General features: G+C 41.9%; 2 protein-coding genes across 3 annotated transcripts; one reads left to right on the top strand and one right to left on the bottom strand.

The window, feature by feature from the left end:
- gorasp1a (golgi reassembly stacking protein 1a) lies at positions 1 to 10,218 on the top strand. Its single transcript, XM_085141342.1, has 9 exons — positions 1 to 135; positions 887 to 967; positions 1,102 to 1,305; positions 1,417 to 1,503; positions 1,598 to 1,728; positions 3,594 to 3,726; positions 3,808 to 3,913; positions 3,999 to 4,142; positions 4,836 to 10,218. Exons 1-9 carry the CDS (start codon positions 16 to 18, stop codon positions 5,261 to 5,263), a joined length of 1,434 nt encoding a protein of 477 aa, XP_084997468.1. The 5' UTR covers positions 1 to 15; the 3' UTR covers positions 5,264 to 10,218.
- On the bottom strand, positions 6,470 to 16,623 carry LOC146498282 (WD repeat-containing protein 48). 2 transcript variants are annotated; one of them, XM_085141339.1, is made up of 18 exons: positions 16,499 to 16,623; positions 15,644 to 15,784; positions 15,430 to 15,508; positions 15,134 to 15,346; positions 14,878 to 14,966; positions 13,741 to 13,842; positions 13,437 to 13,661; positions 13,211 to 13,285; positions 12,906 to 13,008; positions 12,714 to 12,811; positions 11,999 to 12,106; positions 11,788 to 11,884; positions 11,596 to 11,691; positions 10,371 to 10,476; positions 10,129 to 10,216; positions 8,357 to 8,433; positions 8,065 to 8,257; positions 6,470 to 7,978 (listed from the first exon to the last, which is right to left on the bottom strand). In XM_085141339.1, exons 1-18 carry the CDS (start codon positions 16,598 to 16,600, stop codon positions 7,883 to 7,885), a joined length of 2,088 nt encoding a protein of 695 aa, XP_084997465.1. In that variant the 5' UTR covers positions 16,601 to 16,623; the 3' UTR covers positions 6,470 to 7,882. The 2 variants fall into 2 exon arrangements, with proteins under 2 accessions (XP_084997465.1, XP_084997466.1); XM_085141340.1 differs by having other exon boundaries at positions 15,430 to 15,505.
- Positions 16,624 to 16,878: the final 255 nt, after the last annotated feature.

Here is a 16,878-nt window from a genome sequence, read left to right as displayed (position 1 = left end):
AACAGAATCTGAAGTATGAGGCAGCAAATAAACACTGTCAATGATGTGCGACCCTGCACGGTGTCCGAGGATCGACAGCAGCGACGTTCGACTGGTTTGGGCTGCGGACAAGATGGCCGAGAACTGTCAACTGTGGTAATTGTCGGTATTTTCTGATGACAGTAATTTTTAAACGAGTTCCCGGCAGAAATGGGTTTATCTCAGAGTTCAGAAGCATCCGAAGGAGGGACGTATGGATATCATGTGCACGGTGTAAGGCTTATAACGTGGCTCGTTTTCTCTGAAACTGGAGCTGAATGTACAGCAGCTTATGAACTGTGTTGTATGCTAACAGGTAGCTAGCTTCGTAGTTTCAAAAACCCGACAGAAGAGACGAAGTTTACGTGTTATTGCGGGCGCAGCTGTGCATTAGGACGTATTTATTTACGGTGTTATTAAGAAATAAAATGTTAGCACAACATATAACTTGTCGCAAAGAAAGTCTTTTAAGAAGTCTGAGTGCACTGAGCTTGTGTTTTAATAAGTGCCCGGAAGTGATGCTTTGACAAGTAGAACTAGCGCGACGACAGTATTAATGGAAATAAATGTTTACCGGCTTAGAACGAACCGCTTTCCTATAACCATTTCATGCTTCAGCAAAAAATACAAGCAGTACTTTGGATTATAGTTCAGAGATGCTTAAATTGTTAGTCGATTGACTGATAAATCGATGCGACTGATCAAGATGTGCGTTTGCGACGCTGTTATTTTTTTTATTTAAAATAATGATGCAATATTTAGTTTTTCTGTACATTTGCTTTCTTATATATTAATTTGAATTAAAACATTCCAGTAAATAATTTTCTTCAAAGATTAAATGCAGACTTGCTTGTATTTATTTTGACAGGTGCAGCCAAATTCCCCTGCAGAGAAGGCTGGCCTGCAGCCCTTCTTCGACTTCATCCTGTCTCTTGACAACAAGAGACTTGTAAGTTGAATTACAGCCATATAATAACAATTTCATTTACTGAAACATATATATTTATAAATATGATGAACATGAAAGAAGGTTAACACAGCTGGTTGCTATAATTGTTGTCTTCTTTAATTATTCCACACCAGAATGAGGAAAATGACCTTTTGAAGGAGGTTCTGAAAGCCAACATGGAGAGAGCAGTGAAGATGGAGGTGTACAGCACTAAAACCACGAGGGTTCGTGAGCTGGAGGTGGTGCCCAGTAGCATGTGGGGAGGGCAGGGTCTGCTGGGCGCTAGTGTTCGCTTCTGCAGCTACCAGGGAGCCAATGAAAATGTTTGGCATGTCCTGGTGAGTCACGTCGTCAAAGAACTACTAAAACGCATTGTGCTTCACTGTGGTCTCAGCTTCTGTAGCTGTGAGTCCATTATGGCTTCATCTTTTGTTTCTGTTTTCTCCAAGGATGTGGAAGCCAGTTCACCGGCTGCACTGGCGGGGCTTCAGCCCCACAGTGACTATATTGTGGGAGCAGATCAGGTTTTGCAAGATGTAAGATGTCTTATTAGAACCATGTAACAAAATTGTGGCATGAAAATTTCAAATTTGCACCTCCAGTAGTTAATTCAGAGTTTGTCATTTGCAGTCAGAAGACTTTTTCTCACTGATTGAGGCCCATGAAGGAAAACCTCTGAAGCTGCTGGTGTACAACACACAAACGGACTTATGCAGAGAGGTGGTGGTCACACCAAACGGAGCATGGGGAGGAGAGGGCAGGTATGGCCAAATGCAGCTGACAGTATATAAAAGATGGATGTAATCATTGTCATGTCACCCGCTGGTTTCTGGACTCCACATTCTAACGCGTGTTAGTGTTTTTCCCCCCACTATTTTTAGATTTTTCTTTGATGCAGATGCACCCTAAGGCCCAGGGGCCATATTTTTTTCAAAGACTCAGATCCGATCCACTGGAAGGCATACATTTTAAACTTTTAACTGTATTTTCACAAGTTTTACAGCTTTTCCTATCTCACTTATGGCAATTTTAACTAAACCAATTAATAATTAAGTAATAAATAAACGCTTCAATCAAAGAAAAGTTCCTGTTTTTTCACTTTATGATATAGAAATTTCAGGTTTTTTACAAGGGGCCCACACTAAAGAAAAACAAAACCAGAAAAACGTCTGTGAAGTTTTCTCAGTCATCCAGGTCATTGTAGTCTAAGGAGCTTGGAAAGAAAATTGTCTAGACTTCTGGACTTCCTCTACCTTATCACATGAGCCAAGGTGTGAGAACGGGGTTTCACAATGAGCTCACCCGAAACCTTGACTGATTGTCAAGGTTACACCCGTTTCCACACCTTGGTTCATGTGATTAAGTAGAGGATCATTAGGGGGTCCATTGTCCCTCTCGGGGGCACACTCCCACAAGGCTTAAATCTGGGACTCTCCACCTTTTGACCCTGCAGCTGAAGAAGCTTCTCGGATGAGAGGTGAAACGTCTTAAAGCCACTTTAAGAAGTCCAGACACTTTTCTTTCCAAGCTCCTTAGAAAACCAGAAAAAAGAACATTTTTTGTGACGTAACAAGAACTTTCAGTTTTTAAATTACAGGATAATCAGGGCAATGAGCTAGTAAAACGTTTTCTGTGATTTAAGCCCGGGGAGTCATACTGACAGATTTCATTATGCCGGGCTCACACTGTGCGATTTTTTTGGCCCATTTTGAGCCGATTTTTGAGTCGTGCTACCGTTTTGGCGATCGGCCCGATTTTGGCCTTCATCGTGCGTCGTGCATCGTTTAGTATACGTTGGATAACGAGAAGCGATTAACACCTCACGACCAGCTCCCGATCATCAATCGCTTGGTCGCGAGGGTGTCACCGCAGTTTCTCACACTGCGCACGCGCAAACACAAATGTCAGCGAAAAAGACGGCGCAGCACGGCAGTGCAGCGTGTGATCTGGACACAAGCGATGGAGGCACAACTTGTAGAACTTTGAAAAGCTCATCCGAGCCTTTTCGATGTGGCATCACCAAATTATCACAACCACAACAACCGTGAAAATAGTTGGATCTACACTGCTGCTCAATCACAGCTGCCTGATCAGTGTTTTTCATTAGCAATTTAGCAAAGTTGATGGCGGTGGTGTGCGTGTCTGTGTGAGTGAAAGACAGAGAGGGAGAGCGAGCGACAGAATTTCTGTTATAACCTTCATTTTATGGACGCACAGTGTGAGCACTCGGGTCGCATCAGAGCATCGGGTCGTATAGTGTGAGACCTGCATCGTGACCTACGAACTTCTAACCCCTGCGAGTCAATCGTGCAGTTTGAGCAGGAGCTGAATCGCGCGATTGAAAAAATCGCACAGTGTGAGCCCGGCATTATAGTGTAGAAAAACAAGGACAAACTGTTGAACTTGCACTATATTTTCTCATATTTATTATTTACACATTTATTATATATGTAGTTTATGGTCCAGCCCACTGTGGGCTATCAGGCTCACATCCCTAAAATAAGACATTCCCAGAATAGGGTCTTACTTGGTGATGGTCTTGCATGTTGCAACTATGATTTCATGTGTAAATTGTTAATCAGTTGTTGTATTATATCTTAAAGCATCTGCAAATGTTTGTCTGCAGTTTGGGTTGCGGCATCGGTTATGGCTACCTGCACCGAATCCCTGCTAATCCAGAAGTATCAACAGTCGAGCCTTCTGCCCCTGATGTTGAGGAGAAACACTCTCCAAAGCTGCCTGCGCATGGATACACAGAGGTGACAGTAAAATACAGCAAAATCTCACATTTGAGAAGCTGACACCAGTCAATAACTTTTACCGTGTGCGTGTGTCTCCAGGCACCTCTCATGGCACCTTCAAGCAATAGTGAAGAGTTGAACCTGGAGCAGGTCACCCTCGAGGAATCTTATCTACCTCCACCCATTCAAAGGGTCACCGAGCTTGGTCAGTTAAGATTCTGATCACCTTAGCATATGCTGTATTTGCAAAAAACTTCTTACATGTGTGTTTTATTGTTGGAATTTTCCAGGTTTTTCTGATTCTGAAATGGCAGTGATGAACCCCGATCCTTCAGACTTGGTGGACAGGCTGGATCTGTCCATGTCATCCATTGACATGACATACACCTCGCTGGCGATGCACGAGGAGAAGGAAAGCGAGATATCTGGTGTTGGTAAGTCAGTATGGCAGCTGTTCATCAGTGTCCAGTGACTTTCATGCATCAGTTTTAAGAAATATATTCAGTTTCATTTATATAGGTTCAAATCAGAACAAAAGTCACCTCAAAGTGCTTCATATAATAATAATAATGGATTGCATTTATGCATTTATATATGCATTTATATAGCGCTTTTCGAGACCCTCAAAGCGCTTTACAATTCCACTATTCATTCACTCTCACATTCACACACTGGTGGAGCCACGGTTGTAGCCACAGCTGCCCTGGGGCAGACTGACAGAAGCGAGGTTGCCATCGCCATCGGCCCCTTTGGCCATCACCAGTAGGCGGTAGGTGAAGTGTCTTGCCCAAGGACACAACGACCAAGACAGACAGGGCTGGGGACCGAACCGGCAACCTTCTGGTTACAAGATGAGCCTCCCAACCCCCTGAACCACGGTCGCCTTTTAATTTGGGAAAAACTTGAGGCAAAAACTTAACAATTATACACAGAAAACCCCAACAATGAAACATCTCTTATGAGCAAGCACTTGGCGACCGTGGGAAGAAAAACTCTTCTAACAGGAAGAAACCTCCAGTATAACCAGGCTCAGTGAGAACTAGCCATCTGCCACTGAAATATGTTGTATGTTAATGTAGCTCTCTCATCCACTTCTGTTGAATTCAACCATATTTGTTTTACTACAGAAGAGTTGGAGGACAGTGTTCTGCTCCCATCATCAGTAGACCACCAGAATGAGCCACAAGAGCACATCTCCCAGGCAGCCAGAGACCTCACTCCTGCTCTCTTGTCTGCTGATTCAAGCGTCCCAGCTGGACTCTCCCACCTGCTCACAGAGTGTGCAGAGCCACAGAGCTCTCTCATTGAGTCTAGTGATAACCAAAGTCCAACTATAGGTGCGTTGTCTTTTTCTCTTGAGCCTTCTGCGCCCGCTGAAGACCTTCCCCGCTCATCTCCTGTCGATCTCATCCCATCTCTGGTCACAGAGGAGTCCACCGCAGACAGGTCTCCACCTCAGGCCATCGAGGACACTCTCGGGTCAGTGGATGAGATCGCAAAGCCTCTGCATGTGGCTTCTGCTCACCACTGTGACCATGAGCACGATGATGAGTAGGAACCCAAGAAGTCGCATTTTGAGTAGACTTAAGTCAGGCCAGACAAATGCAAAGTGTCGATGACAATCGTTTTGTTTTGTTTTTAAAGAAATGATTTTAGGATAGATCATCAGAGGGAAGACTTTATCTCGTCAGTCTGTCTTGTTTGCATGTAAGACTGCGTCAGCAGATTGGTGACACTACATAAACCAGCTACAGCATTAATGCAGAAGATGGGTGAGGAAAAGGCACTGTAGTAATCTTCTGTGTTTTGTATGTGAGAATTTAGTTACTGCTTAGTTGTGAGCCAGAACAGTTTTTAAAGGTCAAACTTTTTCCTTCCGAGTGCAAATTTGGATCATACGGGTAATGAGACTGCTTCTGGTAGGCCGATGTGACAAAACTTGAATTTTTCCAAAGACAGACCTTGCAAAGCACAGCTGCACCTTTATATCAAGGACAATTATCAATATTTTTTTGAAGTTACTAGACGGTTGGCCACTCAGATTAGTCGCCATAGTCTTTGGCGGTGGTGCAGTGTTACCTTTAATGTTTTGAAGCAACGTCGTTTAAACTCTTACCCAAAGAAACACTTTTAATTATAAGACATGGGACATTTTACTTTATATCCTCCAGATTGGTCACACTACATAAAGGGCTTTCACTGTGGGACGATGCTGAATAGAAACAGTCAGCACAGGTTTTACTTTTGTTTTTAACACTAATATTTAATTAGATTTTGTTCAGTGATGTACTTTGTAATAAGTCTAAAATGGATGTTTACTGCTGTATAGCCAGATTTATGCCCCCTTTTAATTTCCATGACCTATGCAACACTAGATTATACCCACATTTCATTTCATAGACAATGCATTGCTAATGTAAAGTAAGCATTTGATTAAATGTAAGACTGCCAAGTTAGTAATACTTGAGTAATTTTTTTTGTTTTATTTTTAGGGGCATCTTAATAGTTTTCATTGGTCAAGTAGGTGCTAGTGTGTAAAATAAGAAAAAGTATTTTTTGCAGATATTTTTATCAATGAATTGTCTGTTTTATTAGGAATGAGTGCAAAGTCTTGATGAATGTGAAATGGGTTAATCTTCGATGGTTAAACAATCACTGGGAGAAAAAAAAAAAGGAGTCCCTCGTTTCTCTTACTTCACTTGGATCAGCTCAACACAATACAACTCGAGACAGCCATTTATAATCCCGGTAAAACCTGTCATTGTTAAACCATTCCAATTTATTTCTTTGAATGCCTAAAATATACATATTTCACAAATGATTACAATAATGGATATTGCAGAGTTATGGCCTGATTATTTGTACCCATCTTGGATTTTTATTTTTGGCCAATTAGAGCTCACTCAATGCATCCTCCCTCCTGCTATGGCATTACACACACTCGTGGCAAAATTAAACTCCAGGAAATTACAATGAAAAGATCTGTTGTTGTGGCTTGGTGACACACCAAGCGACAAGATGTGTTAGCATTTATTACACTTTGGTGAAGTTCCCACAGTGGCTGAATGTTCGTATGTTATCTCAGATGAGATTCCCCTTCAAGTTAAATTTATGCTCCACTGAACTCCTACTGAATCTAAATGAAATATACATTAGGAACAACCCTCGCTGTCATCAGAGTCCATGCTCGTGAACCAAACGCAGAGCATCTAGGCATGAATTACTGTTTAAGATATATACCCTATATATATAATTTCCCCAATTGCTAAGATGACCTACACAAATACTAACTGCAAGTTTCAGATTGCAGTGAAATCAACAAATGCAAATCTTACCATTCAAGTCATTTAGCGTTCATGACCATGAATGTGCTGCAGGGATTTGGAAAAATTATTTTTGTGTGTTTTGCTTTTTTAAGTAAACTGTACAAAAACAAAAGAAAAAGTAATTTAAATGAAAAATGTTGTACATATATTTACAAAATAAAGAACATTCATTCCTTTGAGGATAACACCGCTAAAAACAAAAGACAATGTGGACTGCTTCTGTCGATGAGGTTCAAGCTCTGCACTAACTGGATGTCTAAGCCGAGGTTAAGTTCAAGTTAATGCAGACAACGTCGACTACAGAACAGAGGAGGGTTTTTTGTCTTTGAGGGACTGTGAGGCTACCCAGAGACCAAGTGTACTCCTAAACTGGTGATACTGCTGAGACAGGACTGGAGTGTCTGTAGAACAAAGACAGTTTCCTGGAATGTACTAGAACAGTCTACTACATCCGTGTGCATACATACACAAACACGTACTGCAACTTCAGTCGCTTCAAAAATAAAATGCCAATCAGGAAAGGGTGGGCAGGGACAGTCAAAGATCTGAGGAGGAGAAGAAGAAGAACAAGGGGGAAAAAAAGGATGCAGAGAGGAGACATTTAAGTCCAAACTTAAAAAAAAAAAGAACCAATATGGACCACTTATTTCCCAGGTGTCTGTTGGCTGCGCCGGCCTGTTCTTCTCAGTTTCCTATAATACAACATGAGCCATGTCCCCACAAATTTTACTGGATTCTCACTGTTACTGCAACTCTTGACCACACAATGGGGTTTTAGGGTACTACATGTCAGAAGTGGGTGGTGATTGGCAAATGACAAAGAGTTCTGCTTTTAAAAATGACGACTTTCACGTGGACTTCTGCCTATAGTGAAGTGTCAAGTCCCCTCCGCTCTTCCAGATAAAATGTTTAACTGTTCGCAGGTCCATGTTGGGATCTAGCACCTGGACGAATCAAAAACAAAAGAAGGTTACTAACATGAAAGAGAAGTTGTGTTCAGTGCATTCACAGAGCGTGTTGATGTGCCCACCTGGTCTTGACACATTAGCTCAATCTTCTCTTCAGCTAGCATGGCCATGTCCTCCTCCTTCTCCTGCTCCCCGGGTTTATCGTTGGCCGAGGAGCTGGTGGTCTGTGACTCGGTGTCCAAGTTGATGATCTTCTCATAAACATGTTCCATGACCTTTCTCACCTGGAGCATGTCACTGGCCGACAGTCGGTCCCTGTGCGACAAAGAAGGTATAAAATCCGGCTCTGAACATTGCAGAACTGCACGTGACACGGATCTTTGCTTGCTGAAATACGAGAAATTACAAACTTACTTTTTTAGAGTTTTTGCACCAGAGGAAGAATGGGGCTGGAGGTAGAACGGGATTTTGTTGAACTTGGGCATATTTTTCTGTCATGAAAAAAAAAAAAGTCATGTAACTCAAACGTGAGAACAAAATTTAAGTGCAAATGTCGCATCACAAAGATACAAGAAAATTGTATTGCTTCATCCAGGGAAGAACAGTGATGGATCTGTAACACCGCTGAGCTTTTTTCTGGCTTAGAACAGGCCTGTTGGCGAGCAGTGCGGTGATTACGCAGCCAGGCACAGCTGGTCCGTGTACTTTAAAAGCAATGACTCTGTGTCACCTTGTTTGACACAAATGAGTTCTGACCGTGTGATAAAAATAACATGTATTAAACTTGAGTAAATAAATCACAAAGTGGTTGAAGAACTTTTTTAACGGTAATGCTGCAGAGTTCCCTCTGCTTTCTCACTGCAAGAAATCTCCTGCAATCAGGTTTCACATTTGTATCATGTTGTGATAAAGTGCACAGTCATAGCCCTTAATGTCATACCTTAGTCCCTACTGAGTATAGAGCAATTTTTGAAAGGCAAGTACAAATTTTTAGTGCTAGTCGTTTCTAAATACCTTAATGTTCACTCATTCATTAACAACTGAGTGTTAGTGGATTACTATTAGAGCAGGCAAGCTGTGCAAGTCTACTCTCTTTATACAGAACAGAGTGTTTAGTTTGAAATAACAGACAGTTGGTCAGGTCACATTTGTAAACAGTAACCTGATAAATGAATAACATTTTGCTGCTTCAGGTTTTAAGGTGCTGTATATTCTGGCCACTACTGACTGAGAGAGAATCATCAAAGGAGTCAAATTCTGCTTTAGTCTATAAGCAACTCAAGGAAGTACTCATTACCATCATCTGCACCAAGTATAAAACATGTTACACAAACTCAGAAGTACTGAATCTCAAATACAAACGCAGGGCTATTTTTGCCTGTTTTATGCAGCTTTTAGTTTCTTCCCACACTAAATCCATCCAACTAGAGTATACGTATTAACACTTTGTAGTGTTTAGCAACAAAAGCAGTCATGATTTTCTTCCTGCAAGCTTCCAAACCAGTGGGCTTCAACTACTCATGCCACATTTTTAAAAAAAATCTTCTTTTAATTTTTGAATGAAGTGTGCATGAAATATAGACACGAGCACTTGGGCTTTCTAATTTTAATAAATTATGTAGAGCGATGTAGACCAAAGTTAGACGAGCAGATGACGGATGATGCCCGGGACAAAGGGCAAATAAGGGAAAGGCTTTAAAAGGGGAGCCAGCTGCTCATTTCCAGTTGCATATTTTTATTCTTGGACTAGCTTTGCATGCTCCACAGTTCAAAACTAATGCTTATTTATCTTATACTGAGTCTCGGAGCAGCCTCTCATGTCGAACATATTTTAAATGAGCTGCTTAGGTTTCTTTCACATTCACTGTCAGACAACTTTCTGATCATTGGCTACCCTTTGCAAACAAGAAATGTAAAACATTAGGTGCTGTGCTCTGCTTGATTATATTTAGGACAGCCCCTCTCTTTCAAGTTATGACCCTATGATCAGCCAATAGTGTCACAGAGATTATTATCCACTGATTTTATTATGTGAAACTTTGACCAGGTTCACTATGATCAGCCACCAGTGGAACGCTGCATATGACAGGATAGATGAAAAGCACAACATGCACACTTTAATAAAAGATCAACGGAAAGGAGATTTAAAAAAAAAAAAAAAAAAAAAAATCAGCAGAGATACTCACATCTACAGTTATATCAATAACCCACTGTGGGACTGTCTCATTGAGCAGCATGGATTCAGTCTCTCCGCCTGAATCTCTACATAGCAACCTGCAGCGTAAAAATAAAGCAGATTAAAAGAAACGTTGGACTTGTGCGACCATTTCTAATGACATGTGATGACATCACAAGGAGAAGATTTGACTTTCTAACATGACCTTAACTGACGATCTAAAAGTTTGAAAGTTTGTTGGTGAGAGCTTACCTAAAAAGGGTTCTGCCTCCCGCTTCTCCAAAGATAACTGGTGTGTGTGGTGGCACCTGGAAATATCCGTTCCCTTTCTGGACCCTGTTCTCTTGCTCTCCGTTCACTGAGGGAACAAGAACATAATCAACAAACCCGATGACATCTTGGCTTAGAAAGCGCTCACTGGTCAAAGGAGCTTGCAAAGAAAAGCGTCTGGACTTCTTTAAGTTACTTGAAAGACGTTTCACCTCTCATCCGAGAAGCTTCTTCAGTTCTAAGGTCAAATGGTGGAGAGTCCCAGATATAAACCTAGTGGGAGTGTCCCCCCACAGAGGGACAAAAGGACCCCCTGATGATCCTCTAATCGCCTGAGCCAAGGTGTGGAACTGGGTGTGGGTCCCAATCAGCCAGAGTTTCGGGTGAGTTCATTGTGAAACCTGGCCCCACCTTATCATGCGAATTCCTGAGGTCAGATGGCCCAGGATGTGAGTGGGTGTTAAGGCGTCTGGGGAGGGAACTCAAAACTGGATTATAGATGGCAGAGAGTTGGTGTCGTAAACCACCGCCTCTGTTCAAAGATGGTCGCTCACAGTGGACATAGATGGCTTCTTTCACTCCTCTTTCAAACCATCTGTCCTCTCTGTCCAAAATGTGAACATTGTTTACGACACCAACTCTCTGCCATCTATAATCCAGTTTTGAGATCCCTTCCCAGACGCCTTAACGCCCACTCACACCCTGGGCCATCTGACCTCAGGAATTCGCATGATAAGGTGGGGCCAGGTTTCACAATGAACTCACCCGAAACTCTGGCTGATTGGGACCCACACCCAGTTCCACACCTTGGCTCAGGCGATTAGAGGATCATCAGGGGGTCCTTTTGTCCCTCTGTGGGGGGATACTCCCACCAGGTTTATATCTGGGACTCTCCACCATTTGACCTTAGAACTGAAGAAGCTTCTCGGATGAGAGGTGAAACGTCTTCAAGTAACTTAAAGAAGTCCAGACGCTTTTCTTTGCAAGCTCCTTTGACTACGATGACCTGGATGACTGAGAACCTTCACAGACAAAGCGCTCACTGGCACAGTTTGCAGCCAATTCATGCAAACTGGGCCAAGTGGATAAAAAGACGAGGGAAACAAGACAAAGGAAAAAACATGCCCCGATGACGCTCCCCTCGGTGCAGACATTTGGCAGTTTGTGCATTCACTGGATAATTGAATCAGTCAATCAGTCTCCTCACCGTGGTTCACCTCGTTCTCTTCCTCGTCCATGGGGTTGATTCGGGTTCTGGGCCAGAACTCCAGCAGAGCCTGAAGCAATAGTCCGCCCAGGTTCACTGCAAAGGGGAGAAATCAGCGTCGTGTAATGCTAACTTAGACCTCTGGCTCTGCATTACGTAACCTTCATTAGTATAGAAAATGTAATCTCTTACACTTTGGATCCGATCCATCGGAATTTGAAAACCCTGCGTCCTTTGCAGACACCCAGGCAGCAAAGCAGTCACTCTCATCCAAAGTGATAGTGAGCATCTGTCGAGCACATAACCACGACAGGAATCAACCAGGTGAAGTTAGAACTCAGCTAGAAAACACTGAATGTATAATCATGTGATGGGCTCCTGTATTACCAGGTTTGAAACTCACCCCAGTTTTCAGATCAACAGAGAACCAATTTGGCACATAGACCATCTTGAAGCGCTTTTTAATCTCTTCGTCAAATTCAACCTTCCCCAAGTCTTCACCCTTACATGCCTACAGGTCAAATGTGAGCACAAAAGGTCATTTCAAACTACAGATATTGACAGGTGTGCATTCCTACAAGTTCACTTTAATTCACGCAGATTCATCAGCTCATTCAGGTGGATGAGCACCAATAAAACCACAGTGGTGTTCTCCGCCCCAACACCAATGCCTGGGAAATTTTAAGAGGAACTAAAGGTTCATTCGGGGTCCATCAGTTCTTCTTCCTGGAGGGCAGCCCCAGGAAGATTAAAAAATAAGGCAAAATCATTCATTTCACAAACCAAAAACAACAGCTCTTCTTTATTTTACACAACTATAAAACCATTCATTCTTGTTGGGCATCACCACCCAGTTCTGCTGTATCTCCATGTTGTTATGTCTTAGAACAGTGAACATAAAACACTGTTTGCATTAGCAGCTTTTTATTATTTTTTTTAATTTTGGCTTTAAAATTCTGACATATTCGACTAATCAGTGACAATTAGTGATGCCATGCCCTGAAATCTCCTTCACTTATCCTCCCACCTATGAAGACCAATAAAGACCAAGATAAGAGCACATCCCACATCCTAATATCGTAATATCTTAATCATTAATGCCAGAGTGTGTGGTTTACCTTTAGGACATCCCAGAAAGCCACATTGTTGTTAGTGTCTTTGGTGAGTATGTGTCTTTTGTCATTCAGAATGTGGCACTGAATAATACTGGCACCTCCTGCAACATCAACAGCGCTGTTAGTTAACAGAGGGAAAAGAGATTTGGAGGATTGTATACTTTCACATAAAAAAGAAACAAAAAACAAAAGTACCCTTGATGACTTGTTCTGGCTGAGTACACAGTGGTGTCAGAGGGGTGGTGCAGTCGTTGTCATACTCTCCGGATGATCTGAAGTTGTGCATTCCCTTTAGAGACTAAACACACACCAAAAAACCAAAAACCTTTAATAACTGCTTCCCCACTCCTTGTTCATCTCTTTTGTAATACAGAATTACAAAGCTGCTTTTAAACTTTAAATGAACTGCAGATGAATTATGGCCACATGAACAACCCTCTATCTATACTTCACTACACTGACAGTGGATCACTGATCTCAGAGGTGTCACACATGCTTACCCATTTATTAACAGATGACTTGGTGGTGGAGACCCAGATTGCTGGAGGTGGGTCCGCCGATCTGTCCAGTTCCATCTGTGCAAGAAAAGGCAAAAAGGCTGAATGACCCTGAGACCCATCCTTTTATATTTTGAATATTATGGTTAAATATATCCTAAAATTAACTATTACACAGGTTGTTATGCAGTTAGTACAAAAATCTAGCCCTTATTTGCTGGACCCTTACTTTGAGCACTGGGGCCTTCTCCTCACAGATAAGGACACGGATGTCTGGGTTACGCAGGTCGGTACAGTAGATCTTTTTGTCTCTGCCTCCAGAATATACGTGTGTAAAGGCCTCATTGACCTGCAGGGCCCACACCCCTTCGTCGTGCACACGGTAGGTGGCGATGCACCTCTGCTGGCCGAGGGACCAAAGGCGAATGGTCCCATCTGAACTGCCTGATAGGCACTGTGGGGAGGACCAGTGACTTTTAGATTCTGAAACTCTGCTCTTTGGCAGCCGCGGCATTTCAGATTATTTAACTCACCTGAGTGCCGTCTCGATTCAGCAGCAACGATTTGACATTGTCCGTGTGACCTTTTAGCTTCATGAGCTTAGCGCATGTTCGAGGATCCCACACTCTCAGAACCTGAAGAAAGACACAAGAAGGGTAACGACAACAGGCACTACTTCACTATGTTTACATGCATGATAATCCTACTGGGCTAAAACAAAGCAAGGTACGCACTCAATTACACCATTCATGCATTTTCTTTATATTACATTTTTGAAGCAGTCTTTATAGTTTATAATATCCACAGATTTGTGACAGCCTAATGGAAATGCTTTAAGGATATCTGAACAAAAACCAAAGGTCAGTGAAGAACCTGTATTATCACTTGCTTACAAATTCTTAAGAGAAGTTAGAGAGAGAAGTTCTTATAATAGTCATTTTACTAAAGCCATGTAACCTACCTGCATAGAGCTGAAGACTACAAGTTAGAATATGAAAATTTTTACTGGTTTTGCGTTTTAAGAAATTAGTAAAAATAAGTTAACAAGGCAATTACTAGATTATAGTGTAGTAATTCATTGTCTACTGCTCAGGTTCAAGGTTTTGAAAAAACTGAACTCAGTGAATGGAAGAAGGCTACAAAGGCTTTGTTAAGGCCTGAGGTTTATTTGGAAATCTGTCAACTAGACAAAAGTGTGAAGCTACAATTTAAGATCACAAATGATACCTGGATTACAGAGCAACGCTTAAACTATGCTTTGAAGTTTAAAGGGCAATAACAATTGTTTTTTATATCTTGACGCTGGTCTAAGCAACTTAGAGATCATGCCATAAAAACCTGAAGTTTAACAAATTATACATCACCCCTAAGACAATTCTGAGCATTTTAGGGACCCAAACAGGACTAAGAGATGTGTAATAATCCACAGAGACCCTAAAAAGCAATTCTAATCACTGAATGAGTGATTATAATTGGTACCTGTGACGCTCCTGAGAGCTGAGTTATTGAAGCTTAGAGTCCTTTTAAAAGTGACTGTAGTTAGAGAAACAGATTGTTGCTCAGTGAAGCTGTTTATGTCTCAGTATTTTCGAAAATGTAACACAACTGAACGTTCGCATTTATTCCTTAGTGTAAACAATGGACACTGTGTAAATCTGTGTGTCACAAACCTTTTCTGTGGATCCTGATACAATAACCGTGCCCATCTGGTTCATAGCCAGACTATAGATTGAGTCCTTGTTCCCACTCAGCGATGAAGCTGTTGGAGACAAATTATAATAAGTCCAAAGGTACAGACTGACTTTGACATAAACATATCGGTCACACTGAATACAAATTACACTCAGTACAATTCACATCTAATCTAAGTTTCTGTCCAGAGGGCAGAAATGGATACTAGTGTCACACTGCAAAATCTTTACTTACTGGTGACAGTGTTGTTGGAAGCAGTGAGTGCTGTTAGTGTGTTCACATCCCAAAGGAAGATCTGCCTGTCCAGACCTGCTGATGCTACCAGCTCTTTGTCCTTAGCGTAAGCCAACGCTTTCACGTAGTCCTTATGTGTTCGTAACGTTGACATACAAAACCCTTTGTGTGCGTTCCATACTTTGACTGTCGTATCCGATGAGGCAGATATCACTGAAAGCAAAATTTTTTAAATCAGAAACGGGGGTTTCAAAATAAAATGTTGGGTGAACTGAACAGCTTAAAAAAAACCTCACAAGTTTTTCCATTGCAACAGAGGACTATGTCATTAACCCAGTCTGTATGATGCTCCATCGATGCAATGTATGGGTCCTGCTACAATAACAAGAGAGGACAAGGACAGTTAAGACGGTCTTAGGCATGGGATTTGAGAAATGCATACTAAAGCAGCTGCCTTATGTAAAATGAGTTGACTGTTTTAGAATAATGGAGCAGGGCAAGAAGCTGTACTTTGTGCTGGTAGACGCTCCATATCCGGATGATGGAGTCCCTCCCTGCAGTGAAGAGCCGGTTCAGAGCAGGGTCGAGCTGGAGTGCATTCACCCCGTTTCGATTGTACTTCTCCACCTCATCTCTAATGACATATGATACCTGGAACACAGAGAGGAGAATGGGCGCTGGGCTCAGACGCCTAATCTCGACCTGTTTTGTTTTGGCCCACACAACACACCCACCCTTTAAGCTCTAACGCGCTAACACTTGTATAACGTGAACTTGCACTGCAAGGACCTGCAGAGTTAACGAGACAAACACAGAGCTTAACTAAATGTCACACACACTGGCATATAATGCAAACCGGTTTCAGTTTAACAACAAGGAAAGTGCATAACTTTAATGTGTATTTAATGTGTATTTTTACGGCAGCTGGGCATACTGGCAATGGTTCACGACAGAACTGCCTGGACGCGTACATTTCACTAGCAATTAGACGGAGCCCGGATACAGTAGCTAGCTTAGCTTCCGTCAACGCCGTAACAGCGGCAACCCAAGAGGGGTGTTATTATTTTGTACTGACAGGCGATATCTGTAGTTATCTTGTAAAGTATTTTACACTTGCTCGTATGAAAAAAATGTTTGCAAAAGCATGTAATCATTTGGAAGCGACCGTTAGCACATGCCGCTAACACCTCTCGTATGCTAAGCTAAATAGGTTAGCTGGCTTGAGTCATGACACCTAACTGCAACGCTATCTTGTGCATGTGTTTTTTACTCCCTATCGGGTGTTTGTGAAGAACATATTTAAGCTGGAGGCCCCGATGTCCCCGTTGTCACACATTTATCAATAATGTAACGCCTCTAATTTACCTGTACTTTCCTCCGCCCAGCAGCATTTTGCCTGTGATGCGTGGCCATCTTGCATGTTGACAGTGAATTCATGTGACGCGACATCCGGAAAAAAGAAAACATATGTACCTGGGATTTCTGGGTAATGTTGTTCTACACTTCCCTGAACCGTTAACTTAAAAGGATTTTATTTTATTTATTTATTTGTCTTTCCCCACCACTCACTCCTGGGGATTTGTTCACTGGCACAGTGGTGCTGTTTTGTAATAGTACACTTTGGGTATCAATCAATTTAAAAATGTAATAATCAATGTAACATAATTTATGTATTTTAAAACTAGTTTTTGGTTTTGGTTTTGGTTTTTTGAAGCCCTAGAATCTAAATACGTCTTTCTCTAAAG

The sequence above is a fragment of the Neolamprologus multifasciatus genome, chromosome 18 (assembly GCF_963576455.1).
Source record: "Neolamprologus multifasciatus chromosome 18, fNeoMul1.2, whole genome shotgun sequence".
NCBI classification, from domain to species: domain Eukaryota; kingdom Metazoa; phylum Chordata; class Actinopteri; order Cichliformes; family Cichlidae; genus Neolamprologus; species Neolamprologus multifasciatus.
Note: the sequence above shows the minus strand (reverse complement) of the source record. Positions and strands in the feature narration are given on the sequence as shown.

Bases quoted from the DNA above. Each gene is read 5' to 3' on its own strand.
- gorasp1a (XM_085141342.1), top strand. From the start codon at position 16: ATGAGGCAGCAAATAAACACTGTCAATGATGTGCGACCCTGCACGGTG. The intron at 1,306-1,416 runs GTGAGTCACGTC...GTTTTCTCCAAG, and splicing joins AAAATGTTTGGCATGTCCTG to GATGTGGAAGCCAGTTCACC. The intron at 1,504-1,597 runs GTAAGATGTCTT...TGTCATTTGCAG, and splicing joins CAGATCAGGTTTTGCAAGAT to TCAGAAGACTTTTTCTCACT.
- LOC146498282 (XM_085141339.1), bottom strand. From the start codon at position 16,600: ATGTTTTCTTTTTTCCGGATGTCGCGTCACATGAATTCACTGTCAACA. The intron at 15,785-16,498 runs GTAAATTAGAGG...TCTGTGTTCCAG, and splicing joins CTGGGCGGAGGAAAGTACAG to GTATCATATGTCATTAGAGA. The intron at 12,812-12,905 runs GTACTTTTGTTT...TTGATGTTGCAG, and splicing joins GCCAGAACAAGTCATCAAGG to GAGGTGCCAGTATTATTCAG.